The 17,407-nt window shown below is 37.2% G+C and overlaps 1 protein-coding gene across 5 annotated transcripts in view; it reads left to right on the top strand.

Moving 5' to 3' along the window:
• NCBP1 (nuclear cap binding protein subunit 1) overlaps window positions 1–17,407 on the top strand; it is a 37,543-nt gene that overhangs the window by 14,868 nt on the left and 5,268 nt on the right. For 3 of the 5 annotated variants that reach the window (XM_026013339.2, XM_026013340.2, XM_072727875.1), the window contains exons 8-20: window positions 603–818; window positions 2,039–2,136; window positions 2,861–2,924; window positions 4,300–4,410; window positions 5,335–5,399; window positions 6,798–6,860; window positions 7,107–7,181; window positions 9,527–9,630; window positions 11,643–11,765; window positions 13,267–13,369; window positions 14,200–14,293; window positions 14,993–15,096; window positions 17,193–17,307. In XM_026013339.2, the coding sequence (XP_025869124.1) occupies window positions 603–818; window positions 2,039–2,136; window positions 2,861–2,924; window positions 4,300–4,410; window positions 5,335–5,399; window positions 6,798–6,860; window positions 7,107–7,181; window positions 9,527–9,630; window positions 11,643–11,765; window positions 13,267–13,369; window positions 14,200–14,293; window positions 14,993–15,096; window positions 17,193–17,307 (1,335 nt within the window). The remainder of the gene's footprint in view (window positions 1–602; window positions 819–2,038; window positions 2,137–2,860; window positions 2,925–4,299; window positions 4,411–5,334; window positions 5,400–6,797; window positions 6,861–7,106; window positions 7,182–9,526; window positions 9,631–11,642; window positions 11,766–13,266; window positions 13,370–14,199; window positions 14,294–14,992; window positions 15,097–17,192; window positions 17,308–17,407) is intronic. The other 2 variants (XM_072727876.1, XM_072727877.1) reach the window with 1 other exon arrangement.

The raw sequence follows: 17,407 nt of genomic DNA, 5'->3' as shown, positions 1-17,407 counted from the left end.
GCAAATCATTCCATTTATATTACCTTAACTAGTTTTCTGCATTTCATATCAAAGTTCCAGCTCCTCATAGCTCTAGGTGTATAGTGGATTTTTTTTTTTTTTTTAAGATTTTACTTATCTATTTATTATTTGAGAGAGAGAGAGAACATGTCCATGAGCAGGCTGGGGGCGTGCAGAGGGAGAGAATCTCTAGCAGACTCTGCTCAGCTTGGGGCTTGATCTCGTGACCCCAAGATCATGACCTGAGCCAAAATCAAGAATCAGGTGCTTAACGACTGAGCCACCCAGGCGCCCTAGCATATAGTGGATTTTTAATGTTAGAATGTAATCAAAGCATTCTTTATTCTGCAAGATTCCAGATATAGTTATTTTTTATTTAAATGCCCAGTTTGAAAATGTAAGCAGTAACAAACTCAGACAGATAGACTTTATAAAGTAATTAAAAAGAAAGACTTGGCACTATTCCTTTGTACCATATTTAATTGCAAACTAGCTTTTGTGTCATATATTTTATATGGTAATGTTTTTGGTTTGTCTAATCAAAATATTCTAAGTGACCTCCAAATATATATATTAATTATTGAAAATTAATCTGTCTTTAGTATTTAGATTGCCTGTGGGCCCAGATTCAGAAATTGAAAAAGGATCGCTGGCAGGAGCGGCACATCCTAAGACCTTATCTTGCCTTTGACAGCATCCTGTGTGAAGCATTGCAACACAATCTGCCTCCTTTTACACCACCTCCGCACACGGAAGATTCAGTGTACCCGATGCCAAGGGTCATCTTCAGAATGTTTGATTACACGGATGATCCTGAAGTATGTGACCAACTAAAAGTTCTATCAGAGGGCTTGTGTTGCATTGTGCTTGTGGCTTAATCTTGTTGGAACTAGCCTGTGATACATTTTAATTTTGAGTGGTTTATTATCTAAGAGGATCAATAGCAGTGAAGTTAACAGTTTAATTTAGTGAATGGTATCACGTCATTAGGCAAGAAATTGTTTAGTATGTGTAAGTAGATTGAGAGTACAGTATGCGGCGTAAGAGTGTTTAGCTTTTAATCCTGATTTAGTCAGGTCCTAGTTATTGGGGAGTTATTTTCCTCTCCACGTTAGTTTGCTAATAGAATAATAATATGTTCAAATAAAGTTTTAATGAGGATTGAATTACTAATATGTAAAATGCATAGAATAGTATGTAACACATGAGTGCTCAATAATTTTAGCTATTATTAATAAGGTTTTTTAAGAAAAATACCCAGTGCTGTTTTGTTTTTTAAGGTTTTATCTATTTATTAGAAAGCACAAGCCAGGGGGTAGAGGCAGAGGGAGCGAGAAGCAAACTCCCCCACTAGGCAGGGAGCCTGATATGGGGCTTGATCCCAGGACCCTGAGATCATTATGTGAGCCAGAGATACACGCTTAACCCACTGAGCCACCCAGGCACCCCAAGTATCTTCAATGCATATATGACTTTCTGTGTCTATACAGTGTTTGAAATAAAATTTTTCCTCTCTGCATATTTATTATGGACGTAAATCTACTCTCGTGTTTAAAAAAAAAAAATTAAACTGTTGGGATTCCTCGGTGGCTCAGCAGTTGCGCATCTGCCTTCGGCTCAGCGTGATTCTGGGGGTCTGGGATTGAGTCCCATATCGGGCTCCCTGCGGGGAACCTGCTCCTCCCTCTCCCTGTGTCTGCCTCCCTCTCTGTCTCTCATGAATAAATAAATAAAATCTTAAAATCAAGCTGTATAGAGCTAATATATAAACTCTGTGATTTAATTGAGATGGATGATGATCATATGGTGTCAGGGGCACTAGAAGAAATGCTGCAACTGCCATTCTAATTGTATCATATATACAAGTGAATATGATACTGTAATTTGCTGAAATATGAAGTTTTTACACTTCTGAACTTTTATCCTCAGCACCCAGTATAGTGTCTGGAACATAATAAGCTCTCAGATACTTGTTGGATAAATAAAAGACAGTATCTTTTTCTAAGCTTGTAGTATCTACATTTGCTTTTCTTTCCAGGGTCCTGTAATGCCAGGGAGTCATTCAGTTGAAAGATTTGTAATAGAAGAGAATCTTCACTGCATCATTAAGTCTCACTGGAAGGAAAGGAAGACTTGGTAAGATTCTTTTCATGGTGACTTTTAGAGTGGAGAAAAAGTAGCACTTTGATTTTAGTTAAGAGCAAAATGTAAAGAGTGTAAGAAAATCTTCCTCTCTTCCTGATGCCCTGTCTTATTACTAAATGACCAATCTCTAAAAACACTCCTTTGCTTTCTCGAGGCCCTCGCACACTCAGATAGTGTCTCTGTAGGTGCCTCATAACACTATAGTGCTTTATAATTGCACATGATGTTGGCTTTTTTGTGTGAATATTTGCCATATGCAGCGGACAAATTGAATGACAAACTGTTTTTGGTATGAATGTTAGAGGAATAAAAGAATATTAATAGTTTTCTAGCATTTAGATATCGAGCTTTGGAAAAGTTTATTTTTAGTATTTCCTTAAGCCTTAGAAAGCTTTGGGTTTAGATTTTTAAGGTGGAAAGAAATATAGTATTTGGGGAGTGTTCTACTCTATAAACGCTTAAAGTTAATAGATCTGAATATGCTTTCTTAATATTATTACTTAAACTCCTTTTGCTCTTTTAAGGAGTTTTGTGAAGAGTTTCCTGTGGTAATCAAAAGTAATTTCTGCTATAGTTAAGTGAAGTACCTGAAGTCTAGAGCATTTCAGAAAAGATTTCTTTGCCTTGTATCCAAACACAGTGCTTTTGGAGCTGCTAATGTGATTTTTTTATTTATCTTTGTATACTTATTAAACTTCAGTTAAATTTTCAATAGTGCTGCACAGTTGGTGAGCTATCCAGGGAAGAACAAGATCCCCTTGAACTACCACATAGTTGAGGTATGTGTTCCACATGGAGCATGTTTCTAAGTTTCAGAATCTTTCTATGGATTTGAAAGTGTAATAACTCTTGCCTTTTTTTTTTTCCCCCTTGCAACTTGTCAGGTACTGAAAATTAACACAGGAGCAAGAAAATTGCTGTCAATTTTGTGCTCTCTTAGCCATGTTAGTAAAAACAAAAGAGGAGGTTGAGGCTAGTAGCCAAATGGAATTTTGAGGTGCCTCTAAATTATTTATATAGCATGTCTTCATTCATGGATAGTATAAGTTACCTCCAGTCTTGTCAGTACACTGTCCACTTATCAGATAGATAATTGGCTTGAATACTTTAAAATACCATATTACATAGGCAGATAACCTATCCTTATTTTTTTATCTGGCTTCTTATTACCAGCATACCCCTGACTAGTATATTTATATATACGTATCACACGGTAGGGAGAGATAGGAGTCTTTATTTATTCCTAGAAATTAGAAGAGCCCATTGTTTTTGAAAGTAGGAAGAATAAATAATACTTTTGACCCCATATCAAGTCATGCGGAGGGGTGAACACCTTATAGAGGTTTAAGTCTCAAAACAGCATTCACTTATTATTACAGATTCACTTATTGTTCATACATGTATTTGTGTGCTTCCCCAAAAGTACTGCATTTGTCCTATCTTTATAAAACTTGAGTGTATTTAGGCTATGAACTTGACTCGTTGACACGTCAATTGAAATGCAAAATATAGGTCATAATTTCGAATCTGGAAAGTATAAAAATTTATCAGAAGGGAATACTGAGGGATGGGAGATGGGAATGAGAAGAAATAATGCAGACCAGGTTTTAGAATTCTAGGTAGGTGGTTCATGAATTATATAGGGAGGGCAGAAACAAGTTTCTGAACAACAGCGGTGGCAAAGTAATCTTTTACTACCAAAGTAATCTTTTTCTACCAAAGAGATTGCCAGGCACTGGTTTTTAAGTAGCAGCCTGGAATGACTTGACTATCTTCTGTTCCTGTCTTCAGAATCTAATGAGGGTTTTTACTGCTTCTAGGAGTGAAACTGATGGATCAGTGAGTACCTGCCTGAATCAACTCTGATACTTTCAGAGTAGGAATTTAATTGCACTGTTCTCTGGGAGTATCAAATAAGCATTAATTTCTGCATATTCTTATTTGATTGAGTTATAGAACAATGAAATTTTCATTACAGTATTCAATTGCAAATCTCCATGTCTTAAAGAGTATAGTTTCTAAAGATTATAAAGTAATTATTTTTTCATTATGAATGCCATGGAGTTAAAGAGTTTACGTTTAAAATGTTGATCTTTCTGATGGAAGTACAAAGATACTTGTTGAACAGAGTACTGACTCATGGTTCTTTTATAGGTGATTTTTGCAGAGCTGTTTCAGCTTCCAGCACCCCCGCACATTGATGTGATGTACACAACACTGCTTATCGAGCTGTGCAAACTCCAGCCTGGCTCTCTACCCCAAGTTGTATCCTTTCCTTTGTTTTTAAACTTACTCTCTTTGGCCTGGCTTTAAAAGATTATTAAATGTTTCTTACTGTGGGGGCCATTTCTTCAAAAGTTAAACATAAGTATACCACAAAATCCAGCCCCTCCACTCCTAGGTATTTACCTAACAGAAGTGAAAACACATATCCCTGCAAAGACTTGGACATTAAGTTCATAGAATCTTTATTTGTGGGACACCTGGGTGGCTCAGTCAGTTAAGCATCTGCCTTTGGCTCAGGTCATGATCCTGGAGTCCAGCGATCAAGCCCCCCGTAAGGCTCCCTGCTCTGCTTCTCTCTCTCCCTCTTCCACTCCCCGCTGTTCCTACTCTCTGTCTCTCTCTCACTCTCTCTCAAGATCTTTTAAAAAAGAAAAAAACTTTATTTGTAATACCCCAGAATGAGGCAATCCAAATATCCATCAGTACATGAATGAATATACAAATTTGCCATATCTATACAATGGAAAACTACTCAGCAATAAAAAGGAACAAATTTTTGGTGCAGGCAACAACTTGAATGAATTGCAAATTAAATAGGATGAGTAAAAGTTGTCAAACAAGAATTTATACTACATGATTCCATTTACACAAAATTATAGAAAATGCAAAGTAATCCAGTGATACCAGACCAATATTTGCTTGTTGGGGGAGGAGGAAAGAGGATTACAGAAGAGCATGGGGAAAGTTTGGAGGCGATATAAATATTCACTGTTTAGTTCAGGGTTGTATACAAGTCAGATTTATTGTATATGACTGATAACTGCAGCTGTTTTTAAAAAAATCAATTACATGAAAAGATGCTCAGCATTGTTAGTCATTATGACTTCTAAGAAATGTTATGTTCTGTCACAACTTATTTTGAGGGAGGATTCAGAGTAGTTTTCCTTATCCTCAAATTCACAGCTTGCACAGGCAACTGAAATGTTATATATGCGTTTGGACACGATGAACACTACATGTGTAGACAGGTATAGTAATTGTCTTATTTCTGTACTGATTGCAAGAAGCATCTATTCCCTGTACTGTATAAAAGAATTTAATCAGCAAATATTTGCCTTTTTAGAGAATTTCTAAGTTGATTTTTCTTTCTTGCCTCCCCAAAATAACCCTTTGTATAATAATAAAATTTATAATGTAACATCATGCTTTCTACTAACTTCCAATAGGAAATGATGGCCATACTGAGGTTTTCTTTAATTTCATTCATTATTTTTTTTGGTGCTTTGGTATAATTATACTTTTTCCTTTGTAATTCGGTATGTAAGATTTTAAAATAAACTTTATACTCACCCCTGTGCACAAGCAGAACCTAATAGTGTGTATTTATTATGCATAAATATATATGTATTTTTGTTTGTTTATAGATAGTATCTCTTTCTTAAATAATTAGCTTCTACATAACTACAGCTTGAAGACTCAGTTTATACAAAAGACCATATTGGATTTTTAGAGGTGTGGTAATTGCATGTCCACTGTCTTTTGACGGAGACCCGTCTACCACTTTTATCAGCTGGTATCTTTCTTACCTCTGTTAGTGTCCACAGTCTGATTGACCCAGGTACTGAACACTTCTCCAATTTCCATGATCTTTCGTGTCCATTGTTCAGATTGCATATCTGAAAATTATCATTAAGCACTGTATCAGACCTGAGTCAGTGATTGAAATTATAGATCTATGAGGGACATGTTCTAAGATAGCGTCTTCTGATTTTTCTCCCAATCTCATAAAACTAGGAGTTGCACAACCCAATTATGTTATTGAAATTCAGCAAATATATATTGGGCTCTCGCAGATTTTACAACATTACACAGTATGCTCAGGTGATTTCTATCTAGTTAGATCAGATGTATTTTTAGGGGAAAAGATGTATATTTTGTGGTGAAAAGGGCATAGTGTGGTGATGAGAGACTACACTTTGCCTCTGCCATTTATACAATTATCTGCAGTTCCTTTAATCTTTTTTTTTTTTTTTTTTTGCCTGTTTTATTGTCCACGGAAAGGGGGAAATAGTACATTACTTGAAAGTTATTGTGAAAATTCAGCTACAGACACACACGTGTGTGTGTGTATATAGTGCGTGGCACAAAAAAGGCACTCTATCATTTCTGTTACTCACTTAAAAAGAATAATACTATTAGAAGGAGCGAGTAGGGGACCATTATTTTTAGGAGATGAATTACAGGTTTTGCAGCAAGAGGGTAAATGGCAGCAGAAGATACAGCTTTGGTAAGGGGATGTCCTTTTTATTTAGTTCTATAAAGTAGGGTTTTATTGTCTGAAGCTTTATATATAAGTTCCTGTTACAGATTGCAACCATTCATCCTTTTCTATCTCCCCCTCCCCTGCCACCCACTTCTATCTACAGATTTATTAATTGGTTTTCTCATCATCTAAGTAACTTCCAGTTCCGTTGGAGCTGGGAAGATTGGTAAGTGGTGATACGTTTTAGCTTTCCTTTCCCTGCAGTCTATCATAATAAAGAAAAATCAATATTTAAAACTATAACATAAAAGCAATCTTTTGCATAGTCTGAAATATTTAATTTTTAGTATTTAGAGAGATAGATATAAATGAAATAATTTAGGTATAAGAAAATTCGTTGTAGCTAAGTACACATTAGGTATAAGTGCAGATTATGTGTACGAACTTAAAAGAACTACCATTTTCTTATTAGGTCAGATTGTCTTACTCAAGATCCTGAAAGTCCCAAACCAAAGTTTGTTAGAGAAGTTCTAGAAAAATGTATGAGGTAAGTTCTTTGTGTTTTCTCCTTAGCTTAGTTCTCCCAGTTTCTGTGAGGGCAGTTTTTCTCTTTGCATGTGCGATGTATGTCCAAAATATCATTTTTCAAATCCCAAGTACCTGCCTCTCTTCCCTTTCAGTTTTTTTTTTTTTTTTTTAATTTTTATTTTTTTATTTTATGATAGTCACAGAGAGATAGAGAGAGAGAGGCAGAGGCACAGGCAGAGGGAGAAGCAGGCTCCATGCACCGGGAGCCCGACGTGGGATTCGATTCCGGGTCTCCAGGATCGCGCCCTGGGCCAAAGGCAGGCGCCAAACCGCTGCGCCACCCAGGGATCCCCCTTTCAGTTTTTAGTCAAGATTTAGGCTTTAAAAAATTAAGCAGTGCCGTCGTATGGATTCTTTGTGAATTAGGCCAGTAAGTTTTTTTGTCAAATGTACTTTGAAATAATTTCACATTTCAGGAACGTTGCCAAAATGGTGCAAGGAATTTTGTATTCTATTTATTTAGATTCCCTAGTTGTTAACACTTCACCACATTTGTTAGAAGTTCACTTCTTTTTCTCTTTTGTATATATGTAAACACCCATCACATTGATCTTTTTCTGAACCTTTTGAAAACAAGCTGCAGATGTGAAGGCCCATTGTCCTCTAACCGTCATTGTATCTTTCCCCAAAACAAAGATGTGCTCCTAAATGGCCAGCATGCAGCCCTCCAGATTAGGAAACCGGCTGTGGTGCAGGAATACAGCCACCCAGCCTGCAGTCGAAACCTTACCAACCGTCACAATAATGTCTTTTCCTTTTCTGGGCTGGAGTCCCACCCGGAGCACACAGGAAGCATTTCGTTGTCATTTTCTTTACGTTCCTCACTTGACCATTTACTCTTTCCTGTCTTTCATGTTTTAAAGAATCTAGGCTTTCATTTCTTTAGTCACCCTCACGTGTCCTGACCAAATTCAGGACTTATATCATTGGTACTCTTCTCACTGCATCACATTGGGAGGCGCGTGAGTCTCACCCTTGGGAATGTTAACCTCAGTCACCTGGTCATGTCAGTGTCTGCCAGCCTTCTCCACCTTAAAGTCACCATTTTCCCCTTTGTAATTGATTAATGTTTTGTGGGAGATATCCTGAGATTATATCCATGTCCTATTCTTCATCAAATGTTTATTGACAACTGCTACTTTGATCTGCCACCACTATGATGATTGCCAAGTAATTATTCTTTTTTTTCCTTTTACCCTATACTTAATAGTTTCCTATAAGAAAGAGCTACCCTCCTTTGCTCATTCATTTATTCCTGTGTTTATACATGAGTAGGAACTAATTGATTTCTATTTTCTTCAGTGAGTTATAATCTGTTGCTGTCATTATTAATTTTGATGCCTAAATTGTCCCTGTTTTGTTTGTTGGGGAGCCCCTTGTGGCTCCCATGTCCTCCCCCCCCCCCCTTTCTTAATATCCCCATCCATTCATTAGCATTCCCTTATTTTTGGCATAAGCTGTTCTTGGCTCATCTTTTGTTTCCTTTCCCTTTCCCTGCAGTCATCTATTCACAGAGCCCAAATTTTCGTTTTTTGTTTTTTTTTTAATAGTAAGCCATTTTGTTTTTTAAGATTTTATTAATTTGAGAGAGAGAAAACACGAGCAGAGGGAGAGGCAGACTCCCTGCTGAACAGGGAGCCCAATTTGGGACTCGATCACAGGACCCTGTGATCATGACCTGAGCCAGATTTAAGAGGCCGACACTTAACTGAATGAGCCACTCAGGTGCCCCTCCCAGAGCCAAGTTCCTAATAGTGGAGTATGGTATTTAGGAACCAAGATCTGGACACTTGATATGCTCACTGCTATCGAGGTAGACAAAGATAGTATATGCATTATGTGCACACACATCTTATATCCATCTAGGTGTGTATATCCCTCTAATTCTACCTCATGTTTTCTGGCCTTCCCCTTTGCCATGATTTCTAAATACCTTTTCATGCAATAGGAAACTTGGCTCCCATTAGCCTTGATATTTGTTTATTTGCTACAGTATAATGAGTCTCCCGATAATAGAGACTATCTCCTCTACCCCTACCCTACCCCAGTACCACTCCACATCCTTGGTCACCAGGCTTGTGGACCCACTGGCCCACACCTCATTGTGAACCAGTAAGTTTCGAAGAAGGCCTGAGTTTTGGTATACTGTCATAGATAAAAGCTAAAAGAACTTGTTTTCCCCTTTGACTTCTTGGCTGTCAACTGAGTCCAGAGTGTTGGAAATGGGACTTTCTCGGTAAGTTGGAGGTTACCAAATAATGGAACTGATGAACCTATTTTCTGAGGCTCTTATTTGTATTGTAGGTTGTCTTACCATCAGCGTATATTAGATATTGTTCCTCCTACCTTCTCAGCTCTATGTCCTGCAAACCCAACCTGCATTTACAAGTATGGAGATGAAAGTAGCAGTAAGTAATTCAATAAAATATATCCCATTGTCTTTAGAAGTACTGATGCCAGCATTCTCTGAAGTCAGTTATTTAAGGTGGAGAAAGTAAACTTTTTCTTTTCTTGGGTTTATAGCTTGTCTGTTTGAAAGATGATCTGTACTAGTTGCTATTGTTTTTTTTGCCCTGTCATCATTTTGAAGATTCATGATTTACTTAGTTATTACTGGCTTGTAAATTTTTATTCTTAATATTGTTTTTAATGTTATATCCATGACATTATTTTAAATATGCTAAGTATGGCAAGGTGAATTTAGAGCCAGAACTTAGTAAAATGAGAGTATATTTGTCATGGCAGTGGAGATTATCTGAATTGTCATGTTTTAATCAGTTCAGGTGTGGGAACATAGGTGCACAAAGACTAATTTGACCAGCAATATGCCTCTGCAAGTAAATTCTTAAATAATGGTTTTCTTACCGTTTGGTTACCTCATGTCTGAGATTATGCTGTGAATCAGAGGGCCTATAACTTGAAGTGCCATTTTATATTTTATGCTTATGAAAGTAAGGTGCACATTGGTGATTATTGGTAGAGAGTTAGGTGTTGAGGTTTTCCACGTTAGTCTTTGCAGATGGCACAGCATATGGCTCCTCCATGACCCTTCCACTTCATGTCGTGTGGCAGTTCTTGCATCTTGAAACTCACTCCCCTCCCTTGCCTCCTACTGTACCCCTGGTTCTCTGCCTACACCTCACACTACACCTGTTTTCCTTGAAGGAAACTCCGTTTGTCCCAATGCTAATAACTACATTTCCTCTGTCACTATGTCACTTAATCCTTAAAACACTCTCAGAATTAGCATGGTTATTAGACCACTTTTACAGTAGGAATATATTCTAAGAGGTAAAGCCAGAGTAATTGCTTCTGGGCCAGTAGAGCCCCAGCTCAAATCCGGGCTTACTGACCGAGCGCCTCGCTCTTATCATGGTGCTTTCCTGAAAGAGCAGAGCCTGATGTGGCAGCAGTCTTAAGCGTGGAGTTTTCAGCTCTGCCTCACGCTGGCTCAAAGAAGTAAAAGGTACAGCCTTTAATAGCAAGAGCTCAAACTTTTTTATTGAACATTGAGCTTTCCTTTTTTCCCACAGAAGCAGCTAGCCTAACAGTGAAGGCCCTCCTGACAGTTGGTCCTACTCTGTTATTGGTCACTTCCTCCCAAATGGACCCCTGCTCCAGCCAGGCTTACTCTTTGATTTAATCCGTGCTCATGGTTCTTGGTTTTGCCTTTATTTGTGCCATTAATCTCAATCTGGAAAGCCCTTTTTATCTCCAGTTCCTATGTTCGGTCTAGGGTCTGGCTCAAGCTCCTCTCCTATAAATACTAAACCTTTAGCAAGCCAGTTTTGTGTTGTTCTGGTTACTTTTTATGTGACTATCTTGGTTCCCCCACTACAATGTAGACCCCTTTAGTAATGGGGGATTCTTTTTTTTATTTTCTTTCCCACCTTCAAGGAGAAGCACATGTGACCTATTGTGATTGACTTCATTTGTTGGAAATACTTAGTAATCCCTATATCAGGATTGCCTTTTTATTTGTTATCCATTTTTCTACCTTACATTAAAAGATTTGCAGTTGCTCTGGTGATGCCATACAGTATATATTAGTGCAGATTTTATACAAAAAGGACTCAACAGATTATAACCAATAGTAAACGTGGAGTCGAAGCCTATGAGCATCTGGCTTCTACAGATTCAAGTGTATCGCCTCAGCAAATGACAATGAAAAAACCTGTCTTTCAAGTTCGCAGGCTTTACCTGTTCAAACTTCAATATCATGGTCTCAGGGTAAAAGAGGGAGAAGGGGGCACTGACCAAAATGAAAGAAATACATGGAGTCTCAGCTTTTCATCTTACTAAGCCTAGGGATATGAGGACTGGACTGTCAAAGGACCATTGTTTAAGTTTCTTAGTTATTTAACTGTTTACAAGAATAATCTTTAAATTTGATCTATCCTTTTCCCCATTTTGTGCTTAGATTCTCTTCCTGGACATTCAGTTGCCCTCTGTTTAGCTGTTGCCTTTAAAAGTAAAGCAACAAATGATGAAATCTTCAGCATTCTGAAAGATGTACCAAATCCTAACCAGGATGATGATGATGGTAAGAGAATTATAAATACTTCTTCATGGAACTATGTATAGGCCAGGTTAAAGCATAAATATAAAGCATAATGGGAGTTCCTCTTTAAGTCTCAGTGGATGTTCCTAACCAATGGCCTGTTCAGTTTCACTGGTTCCTAAGGACCCAGCTCTTTGCTCCCTTATATAAAAAGAGATCCTCACCTCCCTGCAACAGAGCTTACATTCAACATTCAGTATAGAAACTAAACACAAGGGGCACCTGGGTGGCTCAGTGGTTAAATGTCTGCCTTTGGCTCAGGTCATGATTCCAGGGTCCTGGGATCGGGTCCCGCATTGGGGTCCCCACAGGGAGCCTACTTCTCCCTACCTGTGTCTCTGCCTCTCTCTCTCTCTCTCTGTGTCTCTTATGAATAAATAAAATCTTTAAAAAACAAAAAAAAGAAACTAAACACAAAGTAAAATACACTGTTCTCATTCAGAGATTTTTAGACATTTTCTGTTTTCACTTTAGAGAGGTTCCTGAATGGGAGGACTTAGTGAATTATAAAGTTGGGTTTTTCACAACAATTTTACCTATAATAATAATGTTTAACACTAGATAATTTCAACCAAAATCCCTAGGCTTGTTTCTGGATAAGCATGGGGAAAATAGGCAAAATGATTTGTAAGTTTACCTGAATCAATAAATGAACAAGACAAAAAAAGATGAGAAGGACTTGTCTTATCACATATTAAAACATAAAAACTACAGTAATTAAAACAATGTTATAATGGCACCAGAAAAGACAAATCCGTAAAACAGATGAAAATTCTACAACTGGGTAACATTTCGGGGAAAAGTTTTTTTTTGTTAGATCTTTACATAAGGGGATATGCATAATAAATGACTTACTCAAAATAAAACATGATTGGCCTTTGGGTTATTTTGTTTGGATTTTTCTAAGAAATTTATATTATGATAGAAAATATATTTAGAGGGATGTCTGGTTGGCTCAGCAATTGAGAGGCTGCCTTCGGCTCAGGGCATGATCTCAGAGTTCTGAGATCTCCCTCTGCATATATCTTTGCCTTCTCTCTGTGTCTCTCATGAATAAATAAAATCTTTAAAAAAAAAGAAATTTAGAAAATATATGTCAAAATGATGGTCATAAACTTAGACGTTATCAGACATCTTAAGACTTAGACTTCAGAGGGTTTACTGAATTTTTATATTAATATATTATCTTGCCACCAGAGAGGTATGAACAAGGAAGCTTATGTGGTATTTGTAAAAGAAATGGATCATTTAGACGGATTAGGGAAATAATCCCAAAAACTAAGAATTAAGATTATACTTAGTTTTATATTTTGAGTATTTGAAATCACCAGTGGTTTTTGTTTATTAGTATTCAAAGACATGACATGAATGTCTGACTTAATGCTTGAATGTGAGCATACCATCCATCTAGCATTCCAGGTGATGGACCAGGGTATTGCAATATTTATATCTTCTAGCTGTCTTACTGTGGAATATTTTTCAGATGAAGGGTTCAGCTTTAACCCACTGAAAATAGAGGTCTTTGTACAGACTCTGCTACACTTGGCAGCCAAATCATTCAGCCACTCCTTTAGTGCCCTTGCAAAGTAAGTGCAACAAGAACATATACTCTGTTTTGAGCGTTTGGAACATTGCTTGGTGTATACCAGTGGTATAATAATTTTTGTCTAAAATTGTTGACCATAAAGATCTTAACAGTATTATGATATAACTTAATATAGTGGTTTGGGCTTGTGGTAGCTAACTCCCTTTTTGGTTCCTGTCAATATGTATGTACAGTTTGCATATACACATGGAAGGTACAGTTTTTTCATGTGGAGCTTTAGAGAGAACTAGTGAGACACCTGAGTCTGTAGGATAATCATATATACAGTCAAGGAGCTCCCATCCTGTCTAAACGTCTTCCTGAAGGAAGGTAAGCAGAAATGAGAGCCAACTAGATTTTTGGGAGCCACCCAAAGGTTGGCATCTAAAGACAGCTTTCTAACTCCTCAAACAATCCAAAAAAAAAAAAAAGAATGTATAGGTACTCCTCCGGCTGAGCAGAGACATGGGGCTCCTCATCCCATCTCAACTTCTAGGTCTCTATTATTTGCAGGGTTCTCACAGAAAGTGCAGTCAGGATAGTTTACCAATGTTTGGAGATGGTTCCTTAGCCCTCACTATTCTTAGATACACAGTAAACTGTAGTTCTGGGCTAACAGTGGCATATTGTAAATCTCTTAAGATGTTGTGACAAATTTCATACAAACCATGAATTCCTAATCATACCTTTCATATCCTTAATATTTAACATTTGGTTAATTTTGCATTTATGTCTTACTCTGTAAAGTGAGTAGCATCAAAAAGGCTTTGAAAACTTAAAATCCTTAATGAATAAGTTTATCTATGGTATTTTTTACCCCACTGTCAATAGGTTTCATGAAGTCTTCAAAACCCTAGCTGAGAGTGATGAAGGAAAGTTACATGTTCTAAGAGTTATGTTTGAGGTCTGGAGGAACCATCCACAGGTAAAAAATTTTAATTAGACAACTTGAGTGTGATTGTATAGGTATAAAAATAAGGCAATTAATACTGTTGTTTTTAAACTTGAAATTTGAATCTGTAAAATGGTTTTAAACTTGTGTTTTTAGTGCTGTGGAAGTCATATTTTATTCATTCATTTAAAGAGCAAGTGTTATGATTTAGTTTTGTACTATAATATCTCAACATATTTTAAATATGTAGTAAGAATGGTTGTTGCTTGTAAGAGTCTACCACCTGGGTAGGATATTGTTACCAAGTCTATCAAATTTCTACAGACAAGCTCCAGATTTTTCAGACCTCAGTATATTTTGTTTTCATACTATGTGTTATAAAGGAGCATTAAAATAGTTTGCACATATTAACACTTTTTTATGATAAAACATTTTTATATTTTTTAATTTAGGATAAATTTAGAAATTATATATTTTTGTATTCTCTAATATTTTCAAAAAATATTCGGTGTTCTTTTGCTCCATCTTTACGGGTGTTAGAGATTTCTTATAGTAAGTACCAGACCCAAGCAGAGTGCAGAATAAATCTTAAGGACCTAATGGTCAAATAGATCCATTCCATAACCACTGAAAATGGATTTCACATATGACCTATCTTGGTTTTGTAGCAGTGGGATGGTTGTGGATTCCACGTAAGTGTGATTTACCCTAATAGTTGTTTTCTCATTGTAGATGATTGCTGTACTAGTAGATAAGATGATCCGTACACAGATTGTTGACTGCGCTGCGGTGGCTAATTGGATCTTCTCTTCAGAACTGTCACGAGACTTTACTAGGTAAATGTGGATTATTTTACAAAGTTTGTATTCTCTAAGAATCAGTTTATATTTGGTCTGATACATGAGCTCCAAACTCTGATTCAGACATCATTAATGTACTTAATGGTCTAACCTGGTAGGATTGGACTTAGAAAAGATTCCTGGACAGTGCAAATACACAGCCAGGCAGTTCGCAGTGTCTCTTAAGGACACATGTAAATTGAATCAGGACTCAGCCAGACAAGTAGAGATGCTGATACAGGATCCAGACTTGGGGAGAAGATCAGGCTGTGTGTCAGGGTCTGAGCTAGACAGTGGGATGCAGGGAAGAGTTCCAGCTCAGTTGGGGGCCTAGAATACATACCAGGAACTAGGAGAAACCAAAGTCATGGTAGGTTAAGTACACATCATGAAGGGATTGAGGAAAAGTCTGGTGGGCACCTGAGTGCCTTTTGGGAAGGGAAGTATCTCACCGCAGTCACAAAAATCCTAGATTTAATGCAGAAGATTAATTCTAGACCCACTTGCTCTACAAGGAGAGACTTTTCATTAAGCTTTGGTTCTTACTCATGAAGTTGATTCCATAGGCTTTCTAACTGATCAGGATGAAATAAAGTAATATTACTTATAAAGATACAACAATCCATCACAACCTTTATCCTCTTCATTGTATCTGGTATGGCAAAGGACACTGGTCTTAAATGAACTGAATCCTTAGGGTGGAAGGGTATGATCTAAAGTTATATCAGGGGATCCCTGGGTGGCGCAGCAGTTTGGCGCCTGCCTTTGGCCCAGGGCATGATCCTGGAGACCCGGGATTGAATCCCACGTCGGGCTCCTGGTGCATGGAGCCTGCTTCTCCCTCTGCCTGTGTCTCTGCCTCTCTCTCTCTCTCTCTCTCTCTCTCTCTCTCTCTCTTTCTCTCTGTGTGACTGTCATAAATAAGTAAAAATAAATAATAAAAAAATTATATCAGCTAGATTGGCATTCATAAATGAAGACAACAGACATTCTCAGATTTGCAGACTCTCTGAAAATTGACCACCCAGGTTATTTGGCCATTATCCTGAGTGATTTATTTTTGCAACTCATTTCATCCTCACCTCACACTATAAACAGGGTTACATTATCATCTATATTTTACAAACAAGAAAATATTGTAGACTGTTTAAGTAGCTTGTCCAAAGTCACACAAGTAAGTGTAGTCAGAACTCAAACACAGGCATTCTTGAAGGGATAAAGGGCTCAAAAGCTCCACCTGTTCTTGAACGCTAAGCTCAAGTATTCCTAACTGCAAAGCCTTCCCTGCCCATCCCTTCCAGATGAAGTACTCTGCTCTTATGCCCTGTCTAGACTCTAGACTGAGTTTTATGACTAAGCTGTTTTATTATTGTCCACTGAAATGGTCATCCAGCCAAAATGTATAGAGGGAAGTCCTCTTCTGCACTGTATCTTGGGGTTAAGAAGAACTAGTTTCTAGACAGATGTAGTTAAGAAGCTGTTTTAAAAAATAACTAAACCATTTATGCAACAAAAATTTTAAAGCATCTGTTTAATAAGCAATTTGCTGATAAAGTAGGTGACACATGTTATATCTCATTCTCAAAGGCCCAGCAGTTGATAGCTACTGTGAACTAGTAAGTTTCTTAAATGTTCCAGAGAATTGGCTGAATGTATGCTAGTAAGTAGCATAAAGCATGTGAAATGAGCCTCAGATTAGGTTTTCCATTTTGACGACAGCTCCAATACATGATGTTTAAATTTAGAAGAGAGAAAATAATATTTCTGTTCCTAATGTAACATTTTTTTCTGGTTTGCCATTTCACTTCATTGAGTATGTACACATACCTTCTATGCATCTCTAGTAAGGGATGGAAATAAAAATGACAAGGACCCAGTACTACCTTCAGGAAGCTTACCTGAGTCTAATGGTTAGAAATAGAGTTTGCACAGTTAATAATACAAAAATTTTAAGTGTTACTGGAGAAATATGACTAATTCTGGCTACTACAGAGTGGAAGACCTTCAGAATGAGTAGGTCATACAAGTTGAGAGGTCTTATTTTCTATAAGTGTACTTGAACATGCAGTAACTAAATGTTATGTTACTTTAAGATTGTTTGTTTGGGAAATTTTGCACTCCACAATTCGTAAGATGAACAAACACGTTCTCAAAATCCAGAAAGAGCTGGAAGAAGCTAAAGAAAAACTTGCAAGGCAACACAAACGGGTAAGTCTTCTGCTGGTTTGCAAATGGTCAAAGAAAAGATGCCAGAAACTCTTAAAAAATTCAAAGTTCATTACCTTGATGGGAACTTTTTTTGTTTTGT

Source organism: Vulpes vulpes, chromosome 12 (assembly GCF_048418805.1).
Source record: "Vulpes vulpes isolate BD-2025 chromosome 12, VulVul3, whole genome shotgun sequence".
NCBI lineage: Eukaryota > Metazoa > Chordata > Mammalia > Carnivora > Canidae > Vulpes > Vulpes vulpes.
Note: the sequence above shows the minus strand (reverse complement) of the source record. Positions and strands in the feature narration are given on the sequence as shown.